Source organism: Lethenteron reissneri, chromosome 10 (assembly GCF_015708825.2).
Source record: "Lethenteron reissneri isolate LAM-NWPU_2019-01 chromosome 10, ASM1570882v1, whole genome shotgun sequence".
Lineage (NCBI taxonomy): Eukaryota > Metazoa > Chordata > Hyperoartia > Petromyzontiformes > Petromyzontidae > Lethenteron > Lethenteron reissneri.
The window spans coordinates 5,937,617-5,960,876 of record NC_083788.1 but is presented as its reverse complement, the minus strand read 5'-3'; the positions used below and the strand labels follow the sequence as shown (position 1 = coordinate 5,960,876).

Sequence of the window (23,260 nt, the reverse complement as noted above, 5' to 3'; positions counted from 1 at the left end):
TATATATACTCGTCACCCCCCGCCACAGTAACGTGGAATTTCCACCACTGTCTCTGTCAACCGGAGACGAGCCCCCAAATCTCTTTGACTTGACTTATAGATCCAGGGCTGTCACGAATTGAAAGGTCTGGCGACCTCTAGCGACGCGTCAAGCGGACGCTGCACCTCTAAAGCGGCGTCGGTCCCGGGGCAGTAGCAACAGCAGCAGCAACAGCAGCAGCGATGGCCATTCATACGTACGCCGGCACGATCAGGAAAGACGACGCCAACTACAAGCAGCATTTCCGAATGATTAACGAGCAGCAGGTGGAGGACATCACCATCGAGTTCTTCTACAGGCCGCACACCATCACGCTGCTCACGCTCACCATCGTCTGCCTCGTGTACTTCGCCTTCACGAGGTCAGGGCCGCAGGCTTTAACCGACTTTCCTAGTTTTGTTTGCCGCGGAGTTGGTCGCCCCCCCCCCGGCCGGCGAAGTGACGTCGGGGAAGGGGGGGTTATGTTAAAACGTTATTTTTGCGTGGTGTGTGTTTTTGAAAGAGTTATTATGTTTAGATTTTAAACTGGGTATTAGATTGTTAGAAGTTATTGACGTTGGCGGATTGAATGGCATTGGTTGCGAGCGTAACTTGAAGTATGGCTGGTGGGTTTAAAAAATAAATAAACAGTTAATGTTGACGATTAAATGTCTAATATTTAAACCGCTTATTATTAATAGGGTTTGAAGGTGGTGACTTTTGATAAGAGTATTGTAGGATTTCGTGACGTACGTAGCAATAGTGGGGCAACGTTTCTGAATGGGAAGTAATTGTAACCGTTACATATCAACATTATTTCTAAGTTGAAATGAATACATGTATCTGAAAAAATTTAAGATTTTTAAAATAAATAAACAAACGTTTATATAAAAAAATAAAAGTGTAAAGTTTTAAAATCTGGTTTGCGTAGCAGTTACGGCATGTTCGAGATGGCATGGATAGCTTCATGTCAAATCTACCGTATTGTCAAGTATGTACATGTCTTTAAATAGCTCATAATTAATTGTAAGCTATGCATTTTAAAAAATATTTCCATATTCATATTTACTTTAAGCTTTTTTTGGTAGATTACCTGTGCACTCGTTGATTTCTGCAACAATGTTTTTGCTACAGATATTTACACCACGCCTGCCAAATCAACGTACAGCAGCCCAAACTTTAATTAACCCACTTGTTGCATTAAGGGCCACAAAACCCCACGCTGAACAATTGACCATACTTCACCACGCCGGTCACTGTGGAGGCGTGCGAGCATAGAAGTACATTATAATGTATTTTTCTGACACCCGCCCTCTGCTGTTCACAATGTATGTCGCCACGCAGAAGGCAAATTGACAATTCTAGATTTAAAGCTTTCGTGACTGCAAGGATTCACACTCTTAGTTCTTTCGGTAAAGTCACTTAGGTAAAAAATGCAAGCTCTCCTCCCCCCTTAACTGGTATTTAAGAGTCTACACTATGGGAACCTCATTTGCCAGTAAAAATATGATAATTGGTTTTTTACCCTTCTATCTGGCAACAAAACTGACACCTTTTTACAAGGAGTCATGTTTGCATAGACCGCAATACCTGCAGTCATAATCTAAACAAAAGACGTAACTTTGATAATGTGCACTGTCCTTGAAGTTGATTGGTCCACACCCGAGACAGCTTTCCTTCAAGGACAGTGCACATTATCAGAGTTATGTCTTTTGTTTGTATTATGACTGCAGGTATTGCGGTCTATGCAAACATGACTCCTTGTAAAAAGGTGTCAGTTTTGTTGCCAGATAGAAGGGTAAAAAACCAATTATCATGGTATTTAAGAGCTTGCATCTTGAATCCCTCCCTCACTTGATGCAGCAAATCTGGCTGTGACGGTCCCATCTGATGACGGAGACTTGTGTTGCCTCCGAAACGTTGTGATTTTATTGTTTTATTTTTATTAATTTAAATTTCATTTTTTACCTACGTGACTTTACCGAAAGAACTAAGAGTACAAATGGACAATCTCTGGTGGTGGTCGCCCCGTGCAAGCGATAGCCGGGCTCAAACGCCTGCTCAGCTTCTGAGATCCGATGAGATCGGGCGCATTACGTGGAATTAGGGCATCGGATTTATATTTTGATAGTTGCGATATAAAAACGACGAATGTTTCACGGGACACTGAGTTTATTTTGACATTTCGAAACACGTGAACATTGTCGGGAGAATTGTTCATTTTTGGCCAGCCAGATGCACATTATCACCGTTTAAATTCATATATTTTTTAATGTACTTAGGAAATAGAGTACCTCCTTTGCTCAGGGAAACCTCACAACGTGTCCAGACGCATTGCGTTGGGTGGAGACCAAAGTGCCCAGAGAAAACCTGCACAGAATAAGGGCGTAGCACTCGAAAGCCCTCACAGGTTGGTACAGAAACCCATTTGCTTTGTTCCAACCCATTACCGACCTCACTCGCAGCCCCGGTGGGTTTGGGAGTTGCACGTAAAAAAAATCTCTGCGTAATCCACCAGCCCTTGCCTCCCAATGCGCCAGAGGCAAGTGTAACGTGGTCTGTGACAGGCACCATGTTTGGCTAAGTAATTTGGCCTTGAGGCAATACAGTATATGGCTAGGTCAGCTATTAATGAATTAATTATGTAAGCTCTTTCTGTTTACTGCCCAACCCTTCAGGGATAACAGCAGCCCCGAGGACAACATATGGCGGGGAATCATCTTCGTCACCGTTTTCTTTCTCATCGTCAGCGTCATGGCCTTCCCCAACGGTGAGAGTCACAGCTATCCCATGCGTTTTGGGTTGTACCCGAAGAAGCCCCCGGCACGTGCAGTGAAACGTCGGACATCACCCCGAACAACACGCTCAAAATCTCTCCGATGCGTTTTTTTCCCGGTCGTACCTCGTGTTTTTGGCATGATGTCCCAAAGTTTCCACTGCTCGTGCTGAGACCTTTTTTTTCTGGAACCGAATGGAGCGTTCTCCATCGTTTATATAAAGTTGGCAGCTGCTTCTGGTGTCATCGGCTGATCTACATCAAACACCAGCAGAAGCCGGACTCTGTTTGTTTGGCAGTATTTTTCCACTGCCAATCCACTTTGTCAGTCAACTTTGTCAATCAACTCCAGTGGATAAGAATTCCCTGGTCTTAATCTCTCAGAATACACTAAGAGATCTCTTTTACCAGTGGCAAAATATAGTAGTAGGTTTTTACCCTTTTAAACTGGTACAAAACTGACACCTTTATTCAAGGCATTGCAAACATGATGCCTTGAATAAAGGTGTCAGTTTTGTACCAGTTTAAAAGGGTAAAAACCTACTACTATCTCTCAGAATATTTTCCGAGTCTCTGGTAGACTGTGGTAGGTGGCACGGGCCTAATTGCCACAGCGATAGGAATATTGGATGTGGTGTGATGCGTGCGTAAATATTTTCTCGGTCACTGACCTGGACAAACCCGGCTGAAATTAAGCCCTAAGAATCTCCATCGGATGGAAAAAGATGTGTGCGCAGCAGGCGGCGGGAGTGTTGATGTGTGTGTCTGCGTGTCCCATTACAGGTCCCTTCACGAGACCTCACCCGTCCATATGGCGCATGGTGTTCGGTGAGTCATCCTCTCCCCTCATCCTCACACCCGCAACCCGGCATGGTTTCATTTTGGTAACCCTGATTGAACCAGATAAGAGCCCGATGAGTTTCACCAGTGAAGAGTGTGTGTAATATAGGAGCTTTGATAGGAAAACACAGTCACAGCGCATTATTCACAATCGGAAGTTGTGAAATAAATTCCCCGAAATGTAATGGTCAACTCGGCTGATCTCCCTGCATCCTGGCCCGACAAAAATGACCACCCAATTTTTGAGAACACTGAAGGAATGTCAACAGTGGTTATCATTTTAGAGGAATTTGGAATTTCCACCACTGGCTCAGAGCTACCAACAAAGATGACAATCGTTTCAGCACAGATAAACCGTGACTTCACATGCACAGGGGGTAGGCGCCAATGACCAAATTACCCAAAATATGTCCCATCTCATCAAATCTCGGAAGCTAAACTGAGTTGAGCCTGCCTGTATCTGTACGTGTGCCTATTAACATGTGTGTGTACATATTCTTGGTTCTTTCGGTAAAGTCACGTAGAAGGGAAATAATAAAATAATACAAATAAAACAATACAATTCTCACGGCGTTTCGATTGCAATACAAGCAATCATCATCAGGTGTGAAAACCACAGCAAGAAAATTTTAATTAAAAAAACGCCACTTTTTAATTTTTCTTGCTGTGGTTTTCACACCTGATGATGATTGCTTTTGTTGCAATCGAAACGTCGTGATCATTTTATTGATTTATTTTTATTATTTCCCTTCTACGTGACTTTACCGAAAGAACCAAGAATATGAATCCCTGCAGTCATGAAAGCTTTCAATCGAAATGTGTTTGTACGTACGTTTGTGTAGCAGCACGCTGCGCTATGAACCTGGCAACCCGAGTTCGATTCCCACTCGTGGCCAACACCAGTGATGAATATTTGAGCCAGTGCTAGGCCTCCCCTAGGTCGATTCAGCCTGAAATGAGTACCTGGTGCGATATCTGAAAATCTGCACTGGAGAGACAACGGCGGCTGGCCGTGGTGCCGGCCATCCAACCCCTCATATGCCGTGCCGGCCTTCACAGATGCGAACAGCACTTGCCCCAATAGTCTTGTAAGGCTATACGGGGGATCTTTGTCTTTGTACGCACGCGTATGCAGGCATGAGCGTCCTCTACTTCCTGTTCCTCATATTCCTGCTCTTCCTCAACCCGGAGCAAGTTAAGGCCATCATGTACTGGCTGGACCCGGCGCTTCGCAACGCCACGCGTGAAGCTGACATCATGGTACAGTCTCTCCCGATCTTTCCCTTTCGGTCCCACGTGCACAGCACAGACACAGACATTGTGAAAATGCAGATGAAGCTATTATTGTAAGAGCATCGGCGCCAGCACTCTGCAGACACCAGTGATGCCTGGCTCAGGATGGAGTGTCTCTACTGAGCCTAGAGAGGAGGGTATTCTAGATTTGAAGCTTTCGTGACTGCAAGGATTCATAATCTTTGTGTTTTTTCGGTAAAGTCACGTAGGTAAAAAAAATAAAATAAATGTGTTGCCTCCGAAAGGTCGTGATTTAATTGAGTTGTTTTCATTTCTTTTATTGTTTTTTCTTACCTACGTGACTTTACAGAGGAGGGTATATCTCTACTGAACTGAGAGAGCAGAATGTGTTTGCTGAACCCAGGGAGGGGGAGATTGTGTCTGCTTAACTGCGGGCAGTGTCCTGACTGAACCCAGAGAGGGGAGAGTGTCTCAGCTGAACGCAGAATGGAGTGTGATCTATCCTGACACAGTGATCTGTGGTTATTTTTTGCGTGTGTGTGTGTGCACGTTTTTCCTGTGTGTGTTTGCCTTGCATACGTACGTGCATGTCTATTCATGTGCATGCACGTTGTATGTCTGTGCACGTATGCATCTGTGCGTGTGTTGGGCATGCGTGTCTTGAGTTTGCGTACTTATGTTGGTATGTGTGCACAAATGTGCGTGTTTTTCGGACATCTGCACATAATGCTCGTGTGCGTCTGTGTGCACCTGTTGGCGTCTGTGCGTTGGTGCACATCGTTAGTTGTGCAATAGTTCTTAGGGATCCCGTACTCGATCTCTGCAATATTGATGTTTTAGTTGCTGCTATGCTCGCACATCATGGATCTCCCGTGTAAAGTAGCCGGGCAAATACCCAAATGGGACCATCATCCGTGTGACATCAAAATCAACGTAACTAAATAAATACAAGAGTATGCTGCATCTCCTTGGTTCTTTCGGTAAAGTCACGTAGAAGGGAAATAATAAAATAATACAAATAAAACATAATAAAATAAAATTCTCACGACCTTTCGGCCACAACGCAAGCAGCCGTCTTCAGGTGAAGAACAGGGCTGTCGGAAAGACAGCGTCCGAAACTTTTCTTCTCTGTCTCCCTATTATGCACCTGAGGACGGCTACTTGCGTTGTTGGCCGAAACGTTGTGAGAATTTTATTTTATCAAGTTTTATTTTTATTATTTTATTATTTCCCTTCTACGTGACTTTACCGAAAGAACCAAGAAGATGAATCCCTGCAGTCACGAAAGCTTTAAATCGAAAAGTATGCTGCATGTACATGCACGTATGACAAATGAGAATCAGAACTTTTATTTAGACTGGAGGAATCCATCCGACGAGCTATGAAGCTCTTCACAGCTGTCCAGTAGGCGGATGTCCAGTAGGGGCGGGCTAGAAAGTTACAACAAAACAAAAACCACCACCCAGCATAATAGGGAGACAGAGAAGAAAACGTTTTATCCCATAGTCTCTACATGCATAAAACACAATCACCTCTCCACTCGTGAGTCCGTCTTGCGCGCACACCTAAATGTTTCGCCCGTGTATCTTCACTCGCGTTTCTTCTCTGCCTGCGTGCGTGCGTGCGTGTGTGTGGCAGGAGTACGCCGTGAATTGCCACGTGATCACGTTGGAGAGGATCGCGAGCCACTTTGATGTATTTGCGTTCGGCCACTTCTGGGGCTGGGCCATGAAGGCACTCGTCGTGCGGAGCTACGGCCTCTGCTGGACTATCAGCATCACGTGGGAGATGACCGAGGTGCCACAGAGCTTCCGGCTCGACCCTTGCAGGGGCTTGGGAGTCTTACTCTTGGGTTTTTTCGGTAAAGTCACGTAGGTAAAAAATGAAATTAAAATTAATAAAATTAATAATAGAAATAAAAAATCACGACGTTTCGGAGGCAACACAAGTCTCCGTCATCAGGTGGGACCGTCACAGCTAGATTTGCTGTATCAAGTGAGGCAGGGATTGCAAGATGCAAGTTCTTAAATACAAGTTAAGGGGGAGGAGGGAGGGGGGGGAGCTTATCAGAATGTGGTAGCCAATGAATGAATACGTGACTTGACCGAAAAAACTAAGAGTATGAATCCTTGCAGTCACGAAAGCTTCAAATCTATTTTTATTATTTTCCCTTCTACGTGACTTTACCGAAAGAACCAAGAAGATGAATCCCTGCAGTCACGAACGCTTCAAATCTAGAACTTGGGAGTCTTGTCGAAGTTGGGTATCTCTTTAAAGGCCGGGGGTTCCTTAGTCTCTTGAGGCTGGTTACAGGTGGTTATACACAAGCTATTTATCATGCTGAGCCAGATCCAGAACCTAACAAGACATCTGAAACGACTCGGTAGGGGGTGGGGGGGGGGGGGGGGCACGCAGGGCCAGGGCTGGCTATGGACGAGTTCATTGTGACGTCGGTCATTTCCCTGGAGAGAAGCGTTTATTGATTTCATGTCCATCGAACCAGATTAGATCGGCAAGGGCTACGTGACGAAGCACCAGCGCGTACTAATCACATATCTGCATTTCCCACAAATATGCTAAATTCCTCTTGATATGCAAATTATTTTGTCAAGGCGCTCTTCCCCCCTCCATCCCAGCTTAAATAGACGTTCCAAGCCTGGGGTGTGTCATTCAGACTCTGTCTTCTCGACAGACCTGTTCTCCACCTGAGGACGTCTGCTTGCGCTGTGGCCGAAACGTCGTGAGAATTATTTTATTATGTTCTATTTTTATTATTTTATTATTTCCATTCTACGTGACTTTACCGAAAGAACCAAGAAGATGAATCCCTGCAGTCACGAAAGCTTTAAATCGAAATTTCACCAGCGCGTAGTCTATCTTAAACTATATCTTTTATTTAACCAGGAAAGGCCCACTGAGCGAAAGAGCTCTTTTCCAGAAGCGACCTGGCCACAAATGATACCTCAACGAACTGGCTTATCACATGGAAATTTATAGTAGCCAAATCCACATGACCACGGGGGAGGGGGGAAATCAATAAATGAAACTTTATTTATTTAGCGGTATTCGTGCAACGAAATGTAATGCATAGTGCCTTACAGGCATGAACAATAAAAGTGAAATTGTAGACAAATTTGTAGCAAAGGCATGATAAAAAGAACACATTTAGAGAATAATGTCACAAGATCTTTGAACGTCCATTGGGAAGCCGACGGCGTGTACTTTTGGGTTAATGCACCTGCAGTACTAACGCGCGCGCGCGTGTGAACGTGTTCGTGCATGCGCATGCAGTTGTTCTTCATGCACCTCCTGCCCAACTTCGCCGAGTGCTGGTGGGACCAGGTGATCCTGGACATCATCCTGTGCAATGGTGGTGGCATCTGGCTGGGCATGGTGGTCTGCTACTTTCTGGAAATGAGGACCTATCGATGGGAGAGCGTCAAGTAACCACCGCATACACTCGGCCTGTCACGCGGTCGCTCGCACAGACAGCTGGGTAGATGGCGACTTGGCCAACCCCCGAGACAGCCACACAGCAAGCCAGCCAATCTCTCACCCACACAGTTACTCGCTCACTCAACATGCAGCCAGTCAGACACACAGCCAGCGATCCAACCCCTCGTCCACATGGTTACTCGCTCACTCAACCACACAGCCACTCAACCACACAGCCGCCCAGCCCCACAGCCACTCACTCAGCCAGCAAGTCAGCCACACAGCCAGCCAGTCGACCACACATCCACCCAACCAGTCACTCACACAGCCACTCAACCCCACAGCCACTCACTCAGCCAGCAAGTCACCCAGTCGACCACCCAGCCAGTCACTCACACAGCCACTCGCCCAGCCACTCAGCCACCGACCTACTAAGCCAGCATCGCAACGTCACACGCCATTTGACGTTCTCTCGTCGTGTGGCTTGAAACATAAGTAATGATCTTTGCTAATTGAAGACTTCCAAGGGAAGGCGTATGCTGAAATGCATTATGGAACCCATGATTTTTCTTCCACATTTCAATTGCGACTTTAAAGGCCACATCTTGACACATTCAGACGTGGGCAACGGTTTAACTCCACGCGCCGCTAATTGTTTAATCGCGGCTCTGTTGACCCCTTGACCCGCAACCTGCCACCCCTCCCCATCGCAGGGACATCCACAGCACGACGGGCAAGATCAAGCGCGTGGTAATGCAGTTCACGCCCGCGAGGTGGACGTACGTGCGTTGGTTCGACCCCAAGTCCTCTTTCCAGCGAGTCGCCGGCATCTACCTCTTCATGATCATCTGGCAGGTGAAGGGGTGGGGGGGCGGGGAGTTAGGGGGAGGTGTGTTGTCATGGTTGTCGATTGCTGTCAGCCAGGGCTAAATTTCGATTTAAAGCTTTCGTGACTGCAGGGATTCATCTTCTTGGTTCTTTCGGTAAAGTCATCTTCTTGGTTCTTTCAGTAAAGTCACGTGACTTTACCGAAAGAACCAAGAAGATGAAGCCAGGGCTAAGTTTCTCATCGAATATAATCCGGCCCACTGATAGACTGGGATGTGCGGCACATTGCTATCGTCATTGTTGGAGGTGTACTGGATGTCGTGTGCGCCAAAACGTTCTCCAGATCACCGACCCGGACAGACCCAGCTGAAATTAAAGGCCTGCTCACTAGTGCTTCAGATGAGGTTTTGGGTTTTCGTAAAAGTTTTACCCATGACATGCCACGAGAAGCGGGTAGGGAATGATAGTGTTTGTGTGGGTAGGGTGTAGTGGTGGTGAGAGGTAGTTCAAATTCTAGATTTGAAGCTTTTGTGACTGCAAGGATTCATATTCTTAGGTTTTTTCGGTAAAGTCATGTAGGTAAAAAATTAAAATTAATAAAAGTAAATTTTTATTAATTTACCTACGTGACTTTACCGAAAAAACCTAAGAATATAGGTAGTTCAAACTAAAACTATTTTTTCTTTTACCAGGTAAGGCCCACCGAGCTATCTAGCTCTTTTTCAGAAGCGACCTGCCCACAAATGATAGCTCAACAAAGTGGCTTGCCGTCATGTGGAAATTTATAGCAGCCAAATAATCTAAATACAAGTTTCTAAATGTCTAGGAAAAAACCGGAGGACCTGGAGAAAAATCCATATGGCCACGGGGAGAACATGCAAACTCAATATACAGCAGGCGTCACGGTCGCTATCAAACCCACGACTTCCTGCATACCAGGCGAGGTAGTTAACATCTCCTAGCCACCGTGGTGATGATGAGAGAGAGACACCGCAAGCTCCAAATATACAGCAGCAGGTGTCACGGTCGGGATCAAACCCACGACCTCCTGCGTACCAGGCGAGGTAGTTAACATCTCCTAGCCACCGTGGTGCCCTAAAGCGTTAAAGCAATGGACATAGCAGACATAGTGTGCAAAGTTGCTGGTGGGTTTGGTTATTACTCCTCGAAGAAAAATTGAGCAAAATAGCGGACGGGGCAAGATGACCGGGAACGGGAAGGGATGCCACCGGGAGGGAAGTCTCGAAGACAGAAAAAGAGGCTCAAGGCAGGAAGGGGAGGAAGGGCGCAAGGAATTGCCGGGCCAAGATGGTCGGGGATGAGAAGGTGGTGATGAGAGTAAAGGGAAGAAAGGGAGAGAGAAGTGAGCTGTACGGAGCAGTGTCTGTTTTCACCGGGGGGGGCGGCGGGGAAAGATGAGGGATTGAAAATGGGAGTGGGAGGCTTGAGCTGATTTAGACACGCAGATGTAAGGTCACGTTTACGTGAATTATCTCAACCACCCCTTCAAAGTTAGTTTTGAATCTTAAAAAAAAACACAGATGTTGGAAAATCATCACTTTTGTTAGCGGATCGAATGTTGTCGTTCACGTGTGTGTGTGTGTGCGCGTCGCATTGTGTTCCAGCTCACGGAGCTCAACACCTTCTTCCTCAAGCACATTTTCGTCTTCCAGGCGGGGCACCCAATCAGCGTCGGGCGCATCTTCCTCATCGGCATCATCACAGCGCCCACTGTCAGGTCCGCCACGCACCGGCACCACCGCCGTTTGCCAGACCCATTCCCTTCCCCCCCGTCTCAGTGTCGCTGTGTATGTACGTTTGTGTGCGTGTTCTAAACTGATCCTGGGCCTCACCTAGGTCGACTCGGCCTCAAATTAGTACCTGGTGCGGTGTGTAAAAACATCGCCGCTGTGGAGACAAACGCGTCCGGGCGTGGTGCTGGCCACCCCACCCCTTCGTGTGCCGTGCCGGCCTTTATAGGTGCTCGCGAACAGCACTTGCTGCGACAGTTTGTTCAGGCTATACAGGGCATCTTTGTTTTTGTTTTTGTTTGTGGGGGTGTGAGTATATGGGGAAGGCATGGTGCTGGTCACCCATCTCCTTCGTGTGCCGTGCCGGCCTTCATAGGTGCTACTTATTAATAGCGCTTGCTCCTATATGGGGGGATCTGTGTTGGGGAGCCATCGCTATGAACTTGGCGACCCGGGTTTGATTTCCGCTCACGGCCACCAACACCAATGGCGATTTTCTGAACTAGTCGTGGACGTCCCCTAGGTCGACTAAGGCCTCAAATGAGTACCTGGTGCGATGTGTAAAAATTGGCACTGGGGAGACAAAGGCGGCCGGGCGTGGTGCTGGCCACCCACCCCACCCCCACGTGTGCCGTGCTGGCCATCACCGGTGCTCGCTAACAGCACTTGCCCCAACAGGCTATACAGGTGATCTTTATCTTTGTGAGTGCATAGACCAGCATGGTCCACCTACCAGTCATCTTAATCGGTCAACCTATAAAACCTGGGTCCGTCCCGTGACCTCCTGTTCTCAGTGAGCATTCCACACCTCATGTGATCGTCTCACACGGCGCCTGGCCTGGCACGAGCGCCGTGGTGACTTCACCGACGTTTGGTGGAGAATGGCGGCAGTCGTTTTGTGTGGACCGGGTTAAGATATCACCCTCAACTGACGTGTGATGTTGTTTATCCATAATAGAGGTTGTTGTTTTTTGGGGTTAGATCGCGTAAATATGTTAATGTGATATTTATATATTAACGCGATCTAACCCAAAAAAAAACCTTGTGGATGATATTGGACGCGAAAGCCTACGTGTTAAAGTCATGTAGTTTGTTTAAAATATTAATGACTAGCTTTACTACCCGGCTTCGCCCGGGACTTGGATTCACCACGCCCGGCCGCCAGTGGCGATGTTCACACAGACCAGTTACTCGTTTGAGGCTGAGTCGACCTAGGGGAGACCCAGGATTGGTTAAAATAATCGTCACCGGTGGTGGCCGTGAGCGGGAATCGAACTCGGGTCGCCGGGTTCGTAGCGCAGCGCGCTAACCACTGCACTACAATGCGTGACGCTTTCACATGCGCGGGTCAGTGACAGATGTGACGTCACAGCTCACTTGCCGTGCTACAAAAATATGCATTATTGAGCTCCCCCCCCCCCCCCCCCCCATAATTGTTGCATAGTGTACAGTCTGGAAAGTACCCACATGGCAAATTTAAAGTTGGTTGCATGTCGGGAAGTACGCTAAACATTTTGAACAGACACACATAATCACAGCTTTGCCTTTTATATATATATGGAGATGATGATGACGATTGCCGCTGATTTCGCGAGCTGCTGGGGATGACGACGGCTCGAAGACGCCTTCATCCAGCAGTGGGTAGATCTTGTCTGATAATGACGCCAGGCGACGCCGGTGTGTGTCTTGGCGTGTGCGCTGCAGGCAGTACTACGCGTACCTGACGGACACGCAGTGCAAGCGCGTGGGCACTCAGTGCTGGGTTTACGGGTGAGTCTCTGCCGTTTTTTAAATCCTTTATATTAAGTTCACTTGCTTGCTTGCGTGCTTAGGACCGTGCAAATCTTTCGGTCGTTTTTTAACCCACTTCCCGTGATCCAATCGAGCTGACATTTTGCACACAGACTCGTTGTGCGAGACAATTAATGTTCGTGAAATTTTTTTTCCAAAATTTTACACTGTTTAGGGAAAACAAATTAAATATTTAATTACCAATTGCTTAATACTGGCAGACAATCATCTGACCCATAGGTGGCAGCCATCTCAAGCCAGAGGACGAGAGAACTCTAGCCGCCACGCATATAAAGGATTTATAGTGAAAAACTTTGTTTTTACGGGTTATACTTATTACACGCTTTTATTTAACTCACTTTCGTCTGTTGTATCCTCAAAAAAGAAATCTTGTAACTCAAATCTTACACACTTCCCAATGTGCTATCGACTGCAAACTTCGTATAGGTATGTCAGACTGATGACAATACTATATTCTATCATTGAAAAAAAAACATTTTAAACAATCTTTTTTACGGATATAATTGTCCACGTTACGGCTCTAATTGTCCACGCTCAACTGACGTTGCCTGTAAATCACCACGGTCCCTTATGTCACGGCAAGCCTCGGGGAGCCACGCTCAGGGGCGATGGGGGAAGGGGCCAGGGGGAGGGGCAGCTCGGACAGTACATTTCATTAAAGCGTGTTTAAAAAAAAAGTATTTTAAATATTTTTCGCACTTTTTTATTGTACCAGGTAAGGGCCCACTGAGCTATACAGCCCTTCGTGAGAAGCAGACCTGACCACAAATGATAGCTCAACGAAGTGGCTTATCACGTGGAAATCTATAGCAGCCAAATGCTCTTTAAGCAAATGTTAATTCTGAATGTGGAGGTAAAAAACCGGAGCACCTGGAGAAAAATCCACACGACCTTGACGAGAGAGAACATGCAAACTCCAAATATACAGGCGTCAGGGTCGGAATCGAAACCACGACCTCCTGCGTACCAGGCGAGAGATTTAACATTTTGCCACTGCGGCACCCCAGATTGACTGCTCTGCCGTTCGCTTTGGACCCCTTAATTGTTAAGCACGTGATGCTTTCATAAATGAAAATCTTATCCTCGCGATACGCGTGTCGAATAGCGCTTCGATTATTTCCGATTTGCGTTGGGTGGGGTAGGGGGGTGTGTGGGGGGAGGTGCGAGGGCTTGTGCCATTGCTTGTAGTTTATTCCACGTGGTCCCCACGACCATCGGAGGTGTTGCATTGACCACAGTCACGAGTCCGGGACATGACGATACAGGGGAGGGGTGAATAGTCCACCCTTCCATCCAATTCTCTCTCGCTGCCTATCCTGCCAACCATCATCCATCCGTCCATTCATTGTCTCCTCATCTGTCCATCTGTACATCTATCTGACTACACTTTAAATCAGGAGTGGGGAACCTTTTTTCTGCCAAGGGCCATTTGTATATTTATAACATAATTCGGGGGCCATACAAAATTATCAACTAAAAAATTAGCCTGTTATATTTGGTCAAACATTAATTAACTCACCCCTAATGTGATGGCTGGAACTGCTTCTCTTTGGGTGAGGCGTGTGTGATGTTAGCTGGTATTGATGATGATGTTGCTACTTGCAACTGCTTATCCAGGCTTGCTCCTAGATTTATTGAATTTCGAGTCACGCCTGCGGTTGCCTTGGCAGGGCCAGACCCAAATGATTTCGTGGGCCTCATACGGCCCGCGGGCCGGACGTTCCCCACCCCTCCTTTAAATATTTGTGAAAACGACTAAACCCAAATTGGTGAAGTATGGTCTAACAATCGCCATGACTGACACAGTATGGGGAGTCCTTCATACAGCAGTGGATTGGCAAAAGGATTATTAATTTGTATTGTTATTATTTATTATATATGATTTGTGAATAAACACCAGTTTTCATCTGTCCACACATACAGTGACACGTGTTTTAGCTCACAGGGCTAATTGGCTAGCGGCATTTGGTGAAGCACGCAAACTCTGACGTTGTCCATGGCTGGGAATCGAACTCGGGTTAGAGGGCAGCGTGTTAAACACACTGCACCGGCGATCCCCTCCGATATAAACACACTGCGTGTACTGTGGCCGAAAAGTAGACCTGAATCAGATTTGGCGCGGTGCAGTTACTGGACTTGGCCAGAAGAAGGGGCTTTGCACACACGTTCGAATTACACCACGCTTCACTGAATAAGCTGGCTTTATCTGAGCTGTTCTGCCGTGCTACGTCAAGCGCTAATCTTTATCCCACGCCCTAATGCAAACCCTTATTAGTGGGAATGACCACACGTCCCAAGGCAACATGTCATTTCTCAATAAGAGTCCTGAGACTCGGCGAGACCTTTTTCGTTGTAAATAAATAACTGGCAACGTTATCATCATTAATGTATGCGGGTTTGTTTAACTTCTTTCATGCCGTATGTAGTCAACCGTGCGGGGGAAGGACAACACACTCGACACAAAAAGCAGTTCTAAAGAAATTAGTTTCCAATTGATATGATTTGAAAGGGCATAGCTCCAGTGGCTTCCTAATATCGGAAGGAAGAGCGTTCCAGACGGCCGCAGAAACGCATCTGAAAGCGTGCGATGCAGTGACCGTCTTTGTTCGATGGCTAGCCAGAAGCCTCTGCGAGGATGAATGGAGTTCATGTGACAGTTCATAGCTCATCGGATTCCTTCAATATACACAAATATTCTGATTCAATCGAGAGGTCGCCGGTTCTGTCTCCCGTCGCGAGAGTTGAAACAATGCAACAGATATCTCAATTCATCGCCCCCCACCACCATCTCTGTTCACCCGGCATTATGAATGGGTTACTCTACAGTTGATTGGCAGTTCGTGGGGTAAAGTGTGGGTAATCCCACCTCTTCCAAGACGTTTGGCCAGTCTGAAAGAGTCGGGCAAATACCCTCCACTAGAGAGGGGCTCTTCTATATAGCTCCATCTCGTGGAGGCCCTTCCACTAGCAGTGGCGTGAGCTAAGCAATTGCAGGGCTTCGTCTTTACACGCGTTGCCGTGTCCTGTCGCGCTATGCCGTGCGCCTCGCCCGCAGAGCCATCGCGTTCCTGGAGGCGATCGTTTGCATAAAGTTCGGCAAGGAGCTGTTCTCCAAGACGCAGGTCATGTACGTGTTCCTGTGGCTCGTGTGCATCGTAAGTAGCGGGTGATCCTGACACTTGCACGCACGTCATGCACACACACAACACCTTGTTGCCAGTGCATCACACTCTCACCTCTTTCCAAGTTGTCTTGCCAACGTGGAGGGGAGTAGAGAGAGATGAGAGGGGAGAGGTAGGAGGTTACATGGAGTGAATGGTGATGATGCTGATGTATTATTAAGACCAGAATGTCGCATGTGCTGCGTGTTGCACCGCTCGCCCCGCAGGCCTTCATCACGTTCGCGTGCCTCTACGTGATGGTGGCGTATGCCGACTGGGCTCCTACTCGCGAAAAGGTACACCGCGATGGAGGTCGCGTTCGCGAGGTCATCGGCGCCAACGTCGTTGATGCCCACCACGCGTCGCCATCGCTTCCTTCCGCACGATCCGTCCGCCGCCGTTGCACAGTCCACACACGTGACAGCCTCACGGTCGCCACCGTTCGCGCACTAGGAGGAACGATGAACGTCACGGAGATGGAGCGATGAAATCCGCTCACGTGAAGGGGCCACAGACCCTTTGCATTGCGAGACGGGGAAACGTGACGACAGCTTCTAGAAGCCTTCATGCAGCAGTTGATAGATCGTGGCTGGCGATGATTATTCATCACTTTGATCATTCGAATTTTCCACGTGAGATCATAGCCACGATCACCAGTGGCATGTGTGTAAGTCATAATAATAATAACGCTACGCCACAGGCTGTCACGGTTTTGTTAATGCTGTGTAGCTCCCTCCGATGCATTTTCGGGTCATACCACGTGTTGTCCTGCACGACGTCCGACGTTTCGCTGCATGTGCCGGCAGCTTCTGCAGGCACTGAATTCTCAAGATGCTGCCAATTGAAGTCGCCCTTCCAGGCACTGTCAAGGTTCAACCTTGATAAACGTCTGCTATCTCTGAAATGTGACGAAATTGGGCAGATGCCGGTACAGTTGTTATTGACCATAATAAGTTGTAAATTTTAGTCTGTTGTCCTTCCCCGTCGCACCTGGTTAGCACAGTTGGCAACATACGGTGTGAAAGAAGTTTAACACACATACGTTATTACTATTATCATGAAAAAATTCCCTGTATGACTATGAAAAGCAGAGAATTAGAAGCTCCGACAGGTGGCTTAGCAAACAATGGTGACTGGACCAGGCGATCGCGTGAGAGCTTTTTCACAGCTTTTGTGAGAAATTTAAATTTGAGGTGGGTGGTTCACGATGGGCCCCTGTCAGAGCCACTGAGCTGGCACCCCCTGTGATGTGGTCCACAAGTTTGTTGAGAAAAAAATTCCCTTTCGAAGAAAACGATCAGCGCGTCATCGTTTGTTTTGGAAAGCGAGGCTTTAGAAAAATGAGAAATTGATTTCTAAGATAAAAAAAAAAATGTACTCGTATGAATGATGATACGGTTTTCAGCACATTGTTATCTGCTTAGATTTTTCACATATATGCACACTTTATTATTTCTGCCGTGATGTAATGGTTACAGAGATTAAGAAAATCTTTAACGTTCAAGTCAATGATTATCTTGGAAAAAACGAGGAGTGAAGGCGGCAGGCATCTTCTTTGAGAGCCCGAAACTTACACCATCATCATCATCTTCTTCTTCTTCCATGATCAATCCACTGCCTGATGAAGGCCTCTCTAAGCCATCATCATCTCTCCTGGTACCTATTTTATCAGCTCCAATGTGATTGTGGGCTTAGTCGAGCCCTGGGCATCTCTGGTCAGAGCGCTCCGCATGTTGATAAAACTAATTCCACTTTGTTGGGGAGACGGCAATATTTGTAAGATGGGAATACTTGCCATTGCCATAGTAACGAGGAATTTCCATCGCTTGCTCAGAAACGGTCCAAATCATGGACTCAATTTTTGTTTCTTGGCGGGGGCGTCTGATTTGAGTGGAAAAATGTGGTCATGTAGTCGGCACGTGATTGGCCACCGTGTTGTTTTCCAGTCTCTGTCGGAGTGCGAGGACTCGGTGAGCTACGTGGACTCATCCCCAGATAACTCCATCATGGAACTGAGCGGTGAGCCCAGCGCTGCCTGTTCGTCTGCCCAGCCTCTCTTTCTTGCCTCCTGGCTGTCTGTCTTTCCACTCTCGTGCCTGCCGTCACGTCTCTCTCTCTGTGTGTTTTTATGCCTGTTGGTGTGTCCCTTTGTCTCTTTGCCAGTCTGTGTGTCTCTCTCTTTGTATGGCAGCCTGCTGGTCTGTGTCTGTCCTGCTCTTTAGAGGTCTGTCCACCTACCTACCTTCCTGCCTGTGATTTTGTCTGCGTGTCTCTCTCTTTCTGTCTTTCTATCCATCTGTTTAACAATGCTCCTTCCTGGCTGTCTGCCTGTGTCTCTATTTGTCTGTATATGTGTCTGTCTGTCTGCATCTTTGTAGGCCTGTCCACCTGCCTGCATCCCTGTCGTCTGTCCCTCTCTCTCCACCTGCGTGTCTATCTATCTGCATGTCCATTTATCGGTCCTGCCTGTTTGCCCGTCGATTTGTACATCCTCCACACTGGTATTTCTCACCCCCCGTCACCCTCCACAAACCCCAAACTTCTAAAAAACAAAACAAACATCCACTCAACTCACTTGACCGTCTCGCCCCACAGATAGCAGACAGGACATACAGGAAAAGCCTGACCCCGTCGCGCTGAAAAAGACTCTGTGAAATGCGCAGTCATCCGATCGCCGTGATGGCGGCGGCGGCGGCGGCGGCGGCGGCGATGAGGGTGGTGGTGGCCGTGGCGACGATGACGACGAATGGTGGAAGGCGAGTAGCCTGGGCTGCACCGCTTTGCTCCAACGTTTCGCGATCATATAATGCACACTGTGAAAGAAGAGGCGTACGCGAGCTTTAGTAGTTAAGACGTCGGGTGACAAATACGCTGCTGTGTTTGCATTTTTTATCCCATACCCAGGGATTTAATTTCATCTGGAAACTGTCCGAGGGCGGCGACCCATGAAATACCCCCTCGCCCGGCACACCACATCCAGGATACCTTTCACTTGTTCCAGCAGCTTTGACCACGACTGGTCACGTGCCACCTACCACGTTCTACCAGCGACCCAGAAAATATTCCGTGAGGAATTAAGCCCCGCTCCGAATCAGTTATAAAAAAAAAAAAATCAAATATAACACTTGACCGTCAGACATTTTTTTTATAGGTTTTTTTCAATTGTATGTTATTATTATTATTGTATTTTTGTTAGTATTACAACTGCACTCTTCTCTAGTATTACATTTTTTAAAATTGTTTATCCATCTCATCATTGCCACCGACAATCGCAACTGTTGCGGGCTTTCCACGTTCCTTCTTGTTGGGGATCGTCATCACCATCATCATCGTCTTCAATAGGTTTGGTTAAGGTGAACATCACTATGCCGAATTGGTTGTAGCCAGGGTGGGGTTATGGTTAGCGTTTGGGGCTTGTAATCCGGAGGTCACCGGTTCGATTCCCCCTTCCGGCGTGACAGCTGAAATATTGGAGGCGAGTTTCTTAAACTGCTTCTCAACCCCCCTCCACCTCTGACCACCCAGCAATGTAAATGGTTTACACCTAAACTAAACTATTTTAAGTTTAAATTTCGATTTAAAGCTTTCGTGACTGCAGGGATTCATCTTCTTGGTTCTTTCGGTAAAGTCACGTAGAAGGGAAGTAATAAAATAATAAAAATAGAACATAATAAAATAATTCTCACGACGTTTCGGCCACAACGCAAGCAGCCGTCCTCAGGTGAAAACCAGGTCTGTTTACCAGGTAAGGCCCACTGAGTTATTTAGCTCTTTTTTCAGAGAAAATCCACAACATTTACAATCTCAATCACACCGGTGTGCTGTACTCGTAACGAATTGGCATGTTTTGTTTACGAGACAAACCTTACTAATTGGCTGTGTCGGGTGGTGGCGGGTTTAATGACACATTATATAGCTACGTCGATTTAACCCCCCCCAAAAAACCTGTATTATGGATGATATTGGTTGCGAAAGCCTACGTGCTTTTAAACTAACATTTTAATCAATTATTTGAATCGAATCGTGGCCCAGAGTTGTGACGAATCTTCGCATCTCTGGTGGCGGCGGTGGTGGTGGGGGTGGGTGGGAAGGCAGGGGAATGGGTGCAGAAGAATCGCCACGTGACTAAATGAAATTGTGATTGACTTTTAACCGGCGAATTTCTCTCAGGTTATCAGGAGTTAGTTGTGTGTTTGCAGGGGGACCTTGCCGAAGGCTGACACCTACCGCTGCCGTGGGTTATGGGTTTGAGAAATTGTCACGAAACAACTGCCAACCTGTGGAGCCCAGTGACATTGAATTACCAAGTCTAGACACGGCGGTCTGACATTGGGCTTCCTACTCATTTGAATGGGAAAGAAAGTCTTAAAGTAGGGAATGCTGCTTAGCAATTTGCTCCTCAATGTGGGCATTGCCAGGCATTGCTTATACTGATCTACAATGTGCTATGTAGGCATTGCCTACAGTGAGTAATGTTAAGCGATACCTTGTGGTATAGCTAATATTAAAAAAACGTCTACATTGAGCGATGCACATAGGTAATACCTCTACTGAGGGATACATTGTGATATAGGTAATACCACGGTGTTACCTATACCTAATAGTATTATTGTACTGAAGGGTACATTTTAATTTAGGTAATACCACAGTCTAGCGTGCACTAAGCAATATTCTTCGGTGATATTAACTCATTGCCTGTACTAAGCAATAGCACTATAGCCAGTCGGTGGTAATTTCTGCTGTGTGTTTGCTGTTATCGTTATTGCGTTTATCAACAAGGTGCGCAGCGTGGCTGATGTTAGGAGACCCTGTCGCATCATCGTTATCTCTGCGAGAAGTAGGGTCATTGTGGGGTGGCTCACGGGGTTCATAATGGCCATGTTGGAGACACCGACCCGGCACTACTGGGATCCTGGGTTTGAATGCGGGTCTCAACCGCCCATGGTTAAACCGAGTTCTCGAATTGTGGTGAGTCATCTTCTTGGTTCTTTCGGTAAAGTCACGTAGAAGGGAAGTAATAAAATAATAAAAATAAAACAATAAAATAATTCTCACGACGTTTCGGCTACAACGCAACGCAAGCAGCCGTCTTCACCTGAAGACGGCTGCTTGCGTTGTAGCCGAAACGTGAGAATTATTTTATTATGTTTTATTTTTATTATTTTATTACTTCCCTTCTACGTGACTTTACCGAAAGAACCAAGAAGATGAATCCCTGCAGTCACGAAAGCTTTAAATCGAAATTGTGGTGAGTCGTTGGTCCAAAAGAGACCCATCGGTTTACACAGAGACCCATAGGCTCGCACATACTAAGTTGTGATTAAATCTGTCACTGTTGATTTACGCACAGACCTCTAGGCTTGCACAGAGACCCATAGACGTGCATCTACTGCATTGTGTGTAGCAATGTTATGGTCTCGGCCAGGTAATGAATGATCAAACGAAAAATAACCCCGTCGTGTTTAACGTGGGATGAGGCCAATTGAAATGTCTTAACGAAACGTCCGTATCCATTTAAACGTTGCCAGATTCCTCTCCAACAACTCCGGTGGTGCTGCTGAAGTCATACATTTGACACCCTTAGTTCACGGGACACTTCATTATTCGGCGGGGTGGAGGAGGGTGTACGACAAAAGATCTATACACGACCTAATCCCAAAAGTAACCAAATGACAATCGTAATATTGGTCGTGAAAGCCTATGTATAAAAGAGATCGCCGATGATGATATGATAACATTAACAACGATGATGATGACATGATGACATTAAAATCGATGACACTGATGATGACATTAATATTGATGTTGACAATGATGATGTGGTTGGGATGTTGTTGGCAGTGTATTTATTATTTTAAGTGGAAATCTTGAAATGTGCGTCGAGTGTTTCTCGTCCCGATGCAGTCTTGCTTTATTGCAGTTTTTGTAGTTTGTCGACATCATTTCCCCGATCTGCTCATCGATTATGTTACAAGAGTCGTCGCCAAAATTCGACCTAAATGTTTCCACTTAAATCGTTTATATTGTATGTATGTATACTGTTAGTTTTTTCGGTAAAGTCACGTAGGTAAAAAATGAAATTTAAATTAATAAAAATGTTATTATTTTATTTTAATTAAATTTTTATTAATTTTAATTTCATTTTTTACCTACGTGACTTTACCGAAAAAACTAAGAGTATGAATCCTTGCAGTCACGAAAGCTTCAAATCTAGAATGTACGTATGTATGTATGTTGAACGTCTTTTGCACCATACGGAGCCAACGGTGCGAAATATTCATTTCTGTGAGGCAATCGCACTCCAAGTTATTTCGACCGCCCTGGTTCCAGATTTCCACGTGGTGAGGCCTTGTGTCTCAACACAGCTCTGGGTCCGGGATTGGTCTCCCAGTTTCTTTTCGGTCCACGACTGTTTTTCTAAACGGGTTCTGCCTCTGTTGAGTCTCCTTATGTTACAGCTTCGTTAGCTCTTAAGTTTCATCCCTCAACTTCTCGCTGCCTTGATTCCTGTTTATAGCTTCCAGGTTCCGGCTCCAGTTCTGCAAGTTTATCCCTGAGATAGTTGGGTCAGAAACTGTTGAGGGGAGTCCTGGATGGAACGCAGAAAAAGCCTGGTAGCTCACGCAAATACGGCTCGGATCATCACCCGACCTGCACTGACCAACGTTGGTGAGGTGGTATGGTTAACCTGCCCCATGATCACCTGGTGTTTGGGGGGAGGGGTAGGGGATTCATCGTCCACGAGAACGAATTGACAAAGTTGATTTATACTCTTTGGTTTTGTCGGTAAAGTCCCGTAGGTAAAAAATAAAATAAATGAGAACAACGAAATTAATCATTTAATTTAGAAATGAAAACAACTAAATTAATGATTTAATTTAGTTTTCATTTACTTTATTTTTTACCTACGTGACTTTACCGAAAAAACCCAAAGAGTATGAATCCTCGCAAGTCACGAAAGCTTTAAATCTAAAACTAAAGTTGATTTAATATCCATATAGGAATCATAAATAATAATCCCTTGCTAGCTTCATTGAAACAATTTAAAATCCACGGGGGTGGTGGCACCATTCAACCTAATATTCCACTCCATCCGCTTGACCCGTTTACTCGGCAAAAACCCGACGTCCTGAGCTGTTGGATGTTGTGGGTTGTCAGGATTTGTTTTTCTTGAGCACCTCTCAACTTATTTTCTCGCCGGTTCTGTGCGTCCAAGTTGTCGCGCTTGCTACTACAGCTTTAGTTTCTGGGATTTATCCCTTTCGAGTTCTGTTTTGTGCCTACAATCGTCTGCTTTTCGTGTCCTGTCTCCGCAAGTCCTTGCGTTCGTTAGGGTAACGCCAGGTTCAAAGGTCAAGCACCTGCAGTCACTTCACGCCTCGTA

At 46.4% G+C, this 23,260-nt stretch overlaps 2 protein-coding genes across 3 annotated transcripts in view; both read left to right on the top strand.

Moving 5' to 3' along the window:
- The window catches only part of LOC133340837 (sarcoplasmic reticulum histidine-rich calcium-binding protein-like), a 316,152-nt gene that overhangs the window by 52,045 nt on the left and 240,847 nt on the right, over positions 1-23,260 (top strand). The gene's annotated exons all lie outside the window — the stretch shown is intronic.
- On the top strand, positions 101-21,952 carry PTDSS1 (phosphatidylserine synthase 1). 2 transcript variants are annotated; one of them, XR_009754951.1, is made up of 14 exons: positions 101-401; positions 2,698-2,789; positions 3,579-3,623; positions 4,771-4,895; positions 6,528-6,686; positions 8,181-8,332; positions 9,038-9,179; positions 10,778-10,890; positions 12,608-12,673; positions 15,771-15,870; positions 16,104-16,172; positions 17,823-17,895; positions 18,472-19,439; positions 21,107-21,952. XR_009754951.1 is itself a non-coding variant. In XM_061549303.1 (13 exons), exons 1-13 carry the CDS (start codon positions 223-225, stop codon positions 18,528-18,530), a joined length of 1,374 nt encoding a protein of 457 aa, XP_061405287.1. In that variant the 5' UTR covers positions 101-222; the 3' UTR covers positions 18,531-20,893. The 2 variants fall into 2 exon arrangements, 1 of the variants encoding a protein (XP_061405287.1); XM_061549303.1 differs by lacking the exon at positions 21,107-21,952 and having other exon boundaries at positions 18,472-20,893.

Excerpts from the sequence above, each read along its gene's own strand:
- PTDSS1 (XM_061549303.1), top strand. The coding sequence starts at position 223 with ATGGCCATTCATACGTACGCCGGCACGATCAGGAAAGACGACGCCAAC. Across the intron at positions 8,333-9,037 it reads TATCGATGGGAGAGCGTCAA|GGACATCCACAGCACGACGG; the intron begins GTAACCACCGCA and ends TCCCCATCGCAG. Across the intron at positions 17,896-18,471 it reads CTCCATCATGGAACTGAGCG|ATAGCAGACAGGACATACAG; the intron begins GTGAGCCCAGCG and ends CTCGCCCCACAG.